General features: G+C 33.1%; 1 protein-coding gene across 2 annotated transcripts in view; it reads right to left on the minus strand.

The window, feature by feature from the left end:
- LOC139972919 (techylectin-5B-like) overlaps positions 1-10,644 on the minus strand; it is a 40,409-nt gene extending 29,765 nt beyond the window's left edge. The window contains exons 1-8 of one of the 2 annotated variants that reach the window (XM_071979231.1): positions 10,511-10,632; positions 6,469-6,505; positions 5,518-5,687; positions 5,092-5,356; positions 4,423-4,640; positions 3,844-4,149; positions 3,127-3,394; positions 1,257-1,498 (exon numbers count right to left, since the gene is read on the minus strand). In XM_071979231.1, coding sequence (XP_071835332.1) covers positions 1,272-1,498; positions 3,127-3,394; positions 3,844-4,149; positions 4,423-4,640; positions 5,092-5,356; positions 5,518-5,687; positions 6,469-6,505; positions 10,511-10,600 — 1,581 coding nt within the window. In that variant the 5' untranslated portion in view covers positions 10,601-10,632 and the 3' untranslated portion in view covers positions 1,257-1,271. Of the gene's footprint in view, positions 1-1,256; positions 1,499-3,126; positions 3,395-3,843; positions 4,150-4,422; positions 4,641-5,091; positions 5,357-5,517; positions 5,688-6,468; positions 6,506-10,510 lie in introns of those variants that run through there. The other variant, XM_071979230.1, reaches the window with a different exon arrangement.
- Positions 10,645-10,847: the final 203 nt, after the last annotated feature.

Below are 10,847 nucleotides of genomic sequence, written 5' to 3' on the forward strand. Positions count from 1 at the left end.
AGTCTCTAAATTGCGCTTTTGCTATCCTTGCTCGTACAAGAATGGTTATATAGGTATCACCACTAATTACGGGTTAAATGGTTTAGTTGGAAGAGGTCAGAGTTTGTAATCCTAAGGTCACTGGTTCGAATCCCGTTCTATTAAGAAAGATAATATCATGGTACTCATTTGATTTGTTTTTATATAATTCCCATTTCAGTTTCGTTTTCTGTTACGTAAAATAACATGATACTGAAGTTGTGCAAAACCTTTAATATTATGATTTACAATTATAATTCAATGGTCTGTTTATGAATTACAAGCACACTGAGCACGATACGTGACACAAGCATACATAAATCATCATTTTTTGTTTCCTCTGTTTTTTGTTTGTTTCAGATACAAGTACTTTGTTCAGGTGCCAAGAAAATAGGGAAGTTAAAATACGTAAAACTTAGAAAGCCATTATATAACTGAAAACCGTGATGGAAGCATTTGAAACTATAAGTATTGTATTCAAAAGCAAATTGCAAGTCAATGTTCGAGAGAAAAACCAAACTGTTAGCAAATTGCTAATCTCATGCCAAACAAACCTTCTGCAATGGGCAGGTAAAATATAAAGTTAGTTTCAGTTCTAACTGCATGTCTGTTATTCAGAGATAAAAGGAAATGAAATTCAAAGTAGTCAAGTGCTTAGAAAGGTTTTTTTTTAAACATAATCTTTGCAAGAATTTCATGTTTAAAATTAACTAAACTAAAAGAGTGATGAATTCAGATTTACATCTTTGTGACGTTATGTTGTTTTGAAGCAATCTGGACGTTATACTTCAGCCGGTAGACGTATCAAGCGTCGTAAACAAAATAAGATACAACAGTGTATGTGTTTCAAATCATTATATTGTCACATTTATTCATATAATACATATCAATGTTTAACACTTAAGGTTCTTTTTATATTCGACAAATACTAACAATGTCAGACACGGGTACGGCTTTGCCAAACATGTGTTATTACTATAAGTATTATTTATTATTATTACTATTGGACCTGTATTAAGCTTTCGCAGTTAATGAAAGGTACACAGTGCACAGCGATTTCATTTGGTCTCACATTATGATGAGACAAGAAACAAAACCTACCATTGTTACTGATGTGTGAGTTGCTGGTATCGTAAATAACTTCATTTATATGTTACATCTTATTGAAACTGTTTCTCAGTAACGTGAAATAGCTATGCGAAACCTTATGCTTCGTTATCTTAACAACATCAGGAGCGAGGCCTTATTTTCATTTATGTGGACTGAATGTTGTAAATACCGCCAGGGAAACTATACCACTCGATAGTATAAGTGACGCCGCTGTATGGCGCGTTGAGATTACAATATTCACAATTACCGAACCACCATGCGCTCTGATAACTAGTTCCATAGTTCGCACAGTTGTAACTACTATGAGCATCGTTGTCACGGTCACGTGTAGTGAACTCACGACCGTTGTGATAGTTCATTGCATCGTATCCTAGGGAAGGAAGAAAACGATAGTTGAGATTACTTACTTAACTTAAGTGTACGTCGTTGACTGCCTTTTGAAAAAAACTTGATGAGTGGATCGGGCTAGCCGTGAAACCACATGATATCATTATGATATACTAAGTCTCTTATATACATTTTAATAAATTAATCATACTTACCATCACACGATGGTAGAAAATAAATTGTTGTCTATTAAATGTCAGCGATTTGTGTGTATTTCTTGTTTAATTTACATTCTATCATTTTGAATAGGAGGAAAGTTGCATTAAAAAGTCCCCAGTGCGTTTATACACATAAACCCTATCTTCGATATGGACATAAACCTACCCTTTACGCTACCATACTTTAACTTAGATTATTCTTTACCGTTCCGTCAACGTTTTACTTTTTACCAAGCTTTTGGCAAAGAAAACCTTATAATATTTTGCTAAAATTATAGCGACAATACTGCAAGGTACTAAAAGGAATTCTGTAATTATGTAGTTTAGTTGTGTATTCTTCGATATTGATGATCTTTGCTCCATTGAAGTAAAAACCCTACGAATCCGGTAGAATTTGGCAACCATAAAAAGTGTAATTATGTTTCATTTCCTGTTTTATTTTGTCTTCTAAAGCTCAATTTCGTTATCAGCAATGTTAATGCGACTTTTATCATAAACTGATAACCTCTCACGACCCCTTTCTATCCATATAACCCATGTCTACAGTTTAGTCGCTTATATACGATGTGTATGAGGCAGACATTACTTTGTTGCCTCTGTTCATAGTCTGGGATTTACCCTGTAATATTTGAAGTTATATGACCTTCTATTTGTCAGTAGTATTATATTATTTATCACAGTATTCGTAAAGCAATTATAGATAATCTCGCATGTGGAGTTGAACATAATAATGAATGTCTCTACAACTTAGAGAAAACATTGTTATGCCATATTTACTTCTCAGTACCAAGCAATTCCACCTGATTAAAAATGACATATAATATTGATTTTGAAGCAAGAGAGATATTCTATGATTTATCACGAATACAATGCAGTCTAGTAGTGGATTGTAGGTTGTTGCGACCGACACACCTACGATGACAAACAGGCTCCGAGGGTCGTATCTCTTCATGTTTATTGGTGTATTGGAAAACAAAACTTACTGGGTTCATCTTTCTCAGAAAGCTTGAACGTGTTACATTTCATAAAGAACTATTTCGATTATGAAAATCACCCCTTGTCAAGTATTTATCACTAAAAAGGGTCATTTGTTATTTAACAAGTACCCTTTGCTGCAAAGATCAGAAAGTAAAATATGCCCTCGTCGACAACAATTTTGAAAAGATTGTATCTGGTGGTACAGAATGCATATATCATCCATGGGAATATTTTGAGGTAATGTTGTGGTCTGCCACTCAAACCAAGTGACATGTCCAACGCTCTCTATTGGGCTTGTTCGCACAGTAAACAATAATTAGAATTGTACAGGATAGTGTTCCACACTTAACCATAACTTCCTTTTGGCGGATTGTTTGTTATGTCGTAAATTGTTATCAGACCGGCTTTAAGTAGACAAATGTAACATGTTTTAGGATCTGGTTTGGGAAACAGGAGAAGTAGAAGAATCACTCACCTACTGTACTTGAAGAATCGTAACCACTGACACTGAGTCTGAAATTAGTATCCACATCGCCCACGCTGAAGGAGCTATACTTAGCATAATAATGTTGCCCAGATTTTGATTCGAGTTCAATCCTGAGCTCATATTCGCCTTGGCTCGTCAATGCTGCAAGTTTATCGTTGCCAAGCCAGAAATTGCCGTCGACAGTTCCGAAACCCTCTCTGTATTCATCCCAAACTCTGAAAAAACTCAAACTACTGTCAACACGTCGCTGGAAAACCTGTAATTATAGGAATACAAAAAGGAAAGGAGACTCAGTAATCAACGAATTAGACTACAGTTCAGGATGCTTGTATTTGTCCACGTTGTGATACCCTCGTTCAGTTTACATCATTTTCTTGTCCTCATTGTTACTAATAACCCATGGATCTGAAAAGGGGTCTCATCTTGGATAATACTTCTATTTCAAGAACACTTAGACCAACGTTCACCAGCAAAAATAAACACACTGTAGACATATGTTTTCTTGTCATACAGTTTTCCATCAACCAATCTGTAAACTGTTTCAAATTGGCATATTTGTTTATGATGACTTTTATATATAGTTTAAAGTAACAAAATAAACCTAATAGTAATTAATAACAAAACATAATAATAATAATGTCATTAGTGACAAAACAGGTTTTTCTTTTGTCAATCTTTGAATATGAAAATAAAAAAGATACATACCAACCAACCACCTCCATCTGTGTCATCGCACACGACCTCAAATGGCACTTCTGTCCACCCAGCTGGTTGTATATTTTGGATACTATCCGATGTTGCTCCTCTCAATCTACCACAGTCGACGGAAGTGGATTGAGTACACTCGACTCCATCGCCCGTGTACCCTGTGTTACAGTAACACTGTAATATGCCTTCTCGTTCTTCACAGTTACCATTGGGACTGCACCGATATGCATCGTCACAGCTTAGCAGACCGCTGTTGCAAGAACATCGCTTAGTACAAGATGGGTTCACGTATACTTCACCTTCCTGTGACGAAAGAAACGACCGTTAATGAACTTGGTATGAAGATATTATATGTTATTATGACATTTGATATTTGCATGCAGTGTTATTCGAAACGAGTAATCGCTCGCGTTTCTAAAGTTCGAGAGTTAAAAGTCAAAAAGCTACATACAGTGAACCCAGTCGCCATGTCGCCGTTCAAAATCAGAAAAGAAAATGTTCTGATGAAAAGTATCTGTCTCACACAGAATAGTGAGACCACCCCCTGAACAACTAATGCTAAAAAGCGACTCTTACCGCAAGGACCATCCCTTGACCACCATCTGCTTCCTGTATATAACAGCTACAGTTATATCTAGGTATACATTCATCATCGTCGTCCATCAAGAACCCATCGGGACAAACGCATGTGGGTGTATCACTGCATGATTCTGTGCAGCTAGGGTCAGCACAAGAACCTTCACATTTACAATCGTTGAAAATCTTGTTGGTAGGACACCACTGAAAGTATGTATCTAGAAGAGGAATACCAAAAAAAGTTGCGGAGTATTAGCTCATTGGTTAACGATTTAAAAATTTCAAGTCCAGCCGCCCTATCACCAAGACTTGTATAGTGTTACTTACGAAATTCTTGCTAATGAAAAATCTAAAGCTGTTTCTACTTGGTTACTTCAACTTCATAGTTCCTTAATTGTCTTTACATATGTAAATTCAATGTTTCAAAAGATAGAAAAGAAGTGTAAAAAATAAAGAATACAACAAGCCTATCCGTCCCCGAAAGTCGTGTCGCAGTCTTCTTTAAATGGCACACGATGGTTGCTCAGGTAAAACCTGGTCGCCGGAAATTACTCCTTGAAACGACTAACAAACTTAGGTAGAGAATGAAGTCACATTCCACTAACTCCACTGTAAGGTAACGCGTCGGAAATTCAATAATGTAGCACGAAGGCATAGTTTACTACCTACCTGCTTCTCCGGTATACTCTCCAGTACTGATTAATTTGTAATGACTGAAGCGGTCACTGATTCGAAAGGTTTCATACGTCACGAAGAATGACAAACCGGACTCTGTAGTCAAGTCCATACGAAGTTGATATTTTTTCTGGTTGGTGATGTACGATATCTTCTCATTGCCGAGCCAAAACTCTTGAGAGAGAAAACCAAACCCATTTTCATATTCTTCCCACGAACGATTAAAGTTGATTGATGCGTCGTGCCTTCGCTGTATGACCTGTTGATATAATAGTAAAATTAGCTTATTTCTTCATTGACCAACTAAAAAAGTGTTACAATATTCCACTGCTGCTATAAACCCACTAAACAACCAATGATCATTTGGGATATAAAAAGGTACTGTAACATGGCAAAGACAATGTTTGTAAACCTACGTACCGTCCATCCACCATCACCGAGACTGTTGTTACAATATACTTCGAAAGGTTCAATATAACCGTCTGGTTTGATGACGTAAACGCCATCGATACTAGAAGATGAACATTGGTTTAGTACTTCAAGGCAGTCTCGTGGATACTCAGCACGTTGATAGAAGAAGAAAGATGACCCTGAAAGTAGACATTGTTACTAATCAGAATAATTATATGAACATATCAAACTTTTCACCGACTAGTTAACAAACTCCGTATAAAATGTTCAAGATAAACGTAAGCAATTGCTTTGTTTGCACAACCTTTTTTTCAACAAAGTATTGTATATCTCACAGTGCGTGAGAACCTATACATATCAGATATTATAAATCAAAACATAAAGTTTAACAATTCCAAATTGATAAACACGTTGCCATCATCGCATTTCCTAACATACGAATTGGATGTAAATATTGTTAAAATTAGCATTCTCGTTTGTAAGTATTTTTCATTAGCGCCTGTATATTTTGCCTTTTAACTTGTGTTGGTTTTTCGATGATGTTACATATTTCTTCCAAACAAAAGGTCCATTGTGTTAAATCACTGCCAAGTATAAAAGTTGTCACAATGGGGTGAAGAAAAAAAAGCTCAAATGTATTACCGACACGAATCGAGAAAAGAATGGGAAAAAAATCGATGCTACATCAACCGCCTCAATTTTTACCAAAAAAAAAAAAAAAAATTTTAAAGAGTATTAAATGACATACGATTTCGACGTCCAGATAAATCAATAATGGTAGTTGTCACAGTTAGAATTCCTTAAATTCTTGAGTAATTTTATACATAATGAATGGTAATAATTTTGACTTGTCAAGATAATAAACTATATTGTTATTGATTTTAAAGATGGAGCACAATCGACAATGTTTAACAATATCAGCTCAAAAGCCGCTTTCATATAAATTAACAGAAAACTTACCTGAACTTTCATCACGAGCGTTACTTTGAAGGTGAGGCTGAAATATAAAACACAACCCTCTTGTTTTAATTGTTTATTGAAACCAATAATACTACAAACAATAACGATAATAACGCATGGTAATTATATAGTCTGTACTTAAAATAACGGCTTTACAGGCTTATGTTCAGCCTAATGTGTAGCTGATTAGGTTAAGCTCGGCTTCGTGTAGACTATTCTTTTAACTAAATTTGGCCGGTTCCACTCCTTTTCCCTAAAATAATAAACTGTTTTTGTTTTTAATTTGAGTAATAAAAACTCCCACATGACACCGATACGGTAAACTAGAAAATTAATATATATATCAAATTAGTGTAATATAAACAGAGCAGCGTTTGCTTTTAAAACAAAGAATTTGTTTCCTTCTTATTTCAGAACGGGAAGGAGTGAAATGATCACGAAATATTTTGAAACTTTCAACAGTTCTGATTCTTAAAAAAAAAAAAATCAATTATGATTGTTATTCATAGCTTGAAGTGAAGTAGTATACCTGTAACATCAAACTGTCCTCATCTTAGACAGTTTACTATAAACATAAAATGTCCGGACAAGTTGAACGGCGCGATCTTAAAGTGTTATGAGGCTTTTCAAATTGTATTATTATAAATCATTCACTTTTTAAACAGCAGTTAATTGTAATCTCTTGTTGTAACATCTTTGAAATCATCAAGTCAATATAAAACGTATATGTAAATTTTTTACTTTCATCTCCGCCAATAAGTAAAAAAACCGACTTTCTGTTAAACCAAACGGTTTCCTTCAATAAATATTAATGATATCATATTTCAACAAATGCTCAAGCATATCGACAATATTTAGAATGATCTTACAATATTTAATTTACGTTAACGTTCAATGAAATTTAGCATAAACTTGTTATGCTGTTAACAAGTAAACTTTAGGTTTTTAAATTATTCGCTAATGTCAATGATTCTTTGCTTACCGTTACTTGTGTGAATTACAGCAGTCTATAGGAGTTAATAAATTACCTATGATTATTTGATCATAAAGAAATATAAGAAATCAAGTATTCTTACAAAAGTCATTTCTAACCTTCGTAGTCTTCCAAACAGTAGAAATTATATGCGGTGAAACTCAAACGATTTGGAATCACCGTTAGATTTATCGTGGAACAAACGTAACCGTCACAATTTATGAATTTAAATTTAGTATGACTAGTTAATAAATATTTGTCAAGCTGTGGTTACTTTTCCTATACCGTCAGCCGAAATGTGGCATATAATTGTTGTTTGTGCCACATTTGATGAATTTAAACAGTACGATAACGGTAAAAGAATTGAAATTTGTATAGTAGTTTAAAGCTTGGAATAAATGTAAAAGAAATAGGAATAGGGACATTTGTGTTATATCGTATTAAAGAAATTATTAATAATGTATATTAAAAACTAAACGTTCAGAATTCAACAACCAATGAACAAATGCGAAAAATAGATGTTTATGTTTTATGTCAAAACTGTACCATTTTGTTAATATTATAGGCATTATAACTATACTTTGCTTATTTGTCTTTACACTTTATTCTGAAAATTTAAAGTTAGTGTAAAATTTAATGTTATCTGCTTTCAAAAATCAGTTACAGCTATGCTGCTGTTAGCCTTGTGTTGTTTGGAAAAATAATTAATAAATATATTAATGGTTATTTTGGGTCTTTGAAGGAGATAGGAAACATACAGCTGCCTTTATACGTTGGCTGAAAAAACTTTTTTTTGCTCTTACACAATTTCAATTTAAAAGTAACACAAAAGTAACAGAAAAATGCTGTTGATGAGTTTTGAATTTTCAAATTTGATTTCAAATGCATTTACTATCAAAATTATCTCTCGGGCTTTGAAAAATTGATGATGTAACCAAAATGATTAATAAGTTTCATCGGTTTCTTCATATGATGTACGAAGAAGTAAATGTCTGATCATGATTAAGATTAATTTAATTTGAGTAATAGCAGTGAGGTTTGGACAAATTAACTACTAATCTTCAAATAATATTTTCAGTAATATTTTCACTAATCTTCAAATAATATTTTCAGTTGAACGGAATGGAAACTAACAATTTCGTTTGCGGTTAAAGACTGAAACATAGAAGATTATCGTAGATGGCTACACTAAGACTTTGTTTATGAATTCATGATAATGGAAATTGGTGGAATATCTTAAAATTGTTCAACTTATGCTCTTAACGGTTTTGAACCTTAAGATATCCTATACACTGAGAATGCAAAAGCAGCGTTCTAAATAAATGTAAATTACCAAGGATAAGATATTCCTTGTAAAAATGTTATTACGATACGTCTTTACGATTTACCTCGTAATCTCAAAACAACAAGCTTTATTTTCCATGATTGACTATCAATTGAAGTATTGAAGAGTAATTTCAAAATATGGTTAATGAGTAAACGAGTGGCCTTGGGTATCCCATTTATAGACCAACTAATTAAATTTTGTACTTAATATTTCATAAGAGAAATAGATCAACTGGAATAAATAAAACATAAATAAAAAATAAATAAGTCTCATCGCTTTTTTTCATTTGTTGAAAGAAGAAGAAAGCGTTCTACTGTGATCAATCTTAAAATAAATTCTTAAAATATTTTTCGTTAAACGGATACATTTTTGTTTGCGTTTAAAGACTAAAACATAAGAACATTGTCATAGATGGTAACTTAACGCACTTTGTGTTAGATTTCATGATAAAGGAAATTGGAGGAATATCTTAAAGTAGTTCAACTCTTTTGAGGGCATTACGATATCCTATTACACTGATAATGTGAATGCAGCAAATCTAAGTAAATGTAAACTACTAGAAATTTTGTCGGAGGGAGAGAATGAAATATATTCCTGGTAAAAATGTTATTACGATAAGTCTTTATCATATACCTTGTCATTTCAAACAAGGTATATCTTCCATTATTGGAACTCGGTGTTTACTGCCTTAAAAATAAATCTGAACGTTGACTATCAGTTGAAATATTGAAGAGTAATTTCAAATTGGTTCATGACTAAACGAAAGGGTTTGGATATCCCATTTTGCACACCAACTAAATCAATTTTGTCTTTTTAATACTGCATGAGAGATATGGATTAAATTAGAATATATTATCGATATTTTAAGACGAGTTTCGCTATCATGTTTTTATTTTCAATAAATGATCTATATACTGACCCTATCAACATAATGAAAATAGTCAAATAACATTGTTTTAGTGGAGGTGATGGATGTTTTTACAATTACATCGTTACATTTAGTTTACAGTGAAGATCTAACCATTACCCTCGTTTTAAAGAAGTGTTTAAAATGTATAGTTTAATTAACGAACTTGAAGTCGTCTAATGGTTGAGTCGTCTAATGGTTTGATTAAAGTTATGTAATATATAATTGCGAATCGAAGTAGAAGTGATAATTGCGGTAGATTAAATTTCAATTTTCATCTGACTTATACTTTAGCTCGGCAAATAAGTGTGACCTGTTTACCTCTTTGAATGAATATTTTACAGTAAAATATGTTTATATACAAATTTAAACAAAATGTATTCCTTTTTTCTTCTTTTCAAAATTATGGTTTTATATTTCAAATGTACTTGATTTTAAGATTCGGTTTAATCAGTTTGATTGTACAAAGATTGACTAAGAAAATTGAAATTGACATATGAATAAATTGTATTTTACACTAAAACTACGAGAGAGTTACAAAGAAACTTGTAATTGACAATATTTAAAACATTTGTTTTAAAGTTAATTAATCAGGATAAATGTTGTTATCTATCTAGAGATTGATCTACGAGCTTCCATTGCAAAGAGGTTACATCTTGTTAATCTATTAAAGCGAATGGACTTGAACCTCGCTATATATCAATAATGAACATAAAAACTTTCCAGCTGTTCTTCTTACGAAGTATAAAGAATATATGTACATATACAAAGTAGCTTTAACTTTTTTTAAAAGTATCGATTGAACTGAGAAGCAAGAGAAAAAGAAAACACTTACCCCTCCTTGCGAAGAGACACTGCTTGAAATAGAAATGATAAAAAACAGAGAGGTTAAACCTCCAAGATGCTGTCCAAACATGCTCAACATCGTCAAAGCTAGTTACTTCTTAAAGGCTGAAGTTGAAATGAAGTATGAGTGCATTTGACGCCGTCTGATCCATAAGAAAATTGACTAAAGATTAGTACAGTGGTGGTGAGAAACCTTTGACGTACTGCACCGTGAAATAATTGATCTGTCGACAGATGACATGATCATGTATTTCAGAAGGAATCTATCAATTCATTCGACATCTACATGGCACCATAACACCACGATACTTTTCAGTTCTCAAAAG

Source organism: Apostichopus japonicus, chromosome 9, assembly GCF_037975245.1.
Source record: "Apostichopus japonicus isolate 1M-3 chromosome 9, ASM3797524v1, whole genome shotgun sequence".
In the NCBI taxonomy this organism is placed as follows: Eukaryota; Metazoa; Echinodermata; class Holothuroidea; order Aspidochirotida; family Stichopodidae; genus Apostichopus; species Apostichopus japonicus.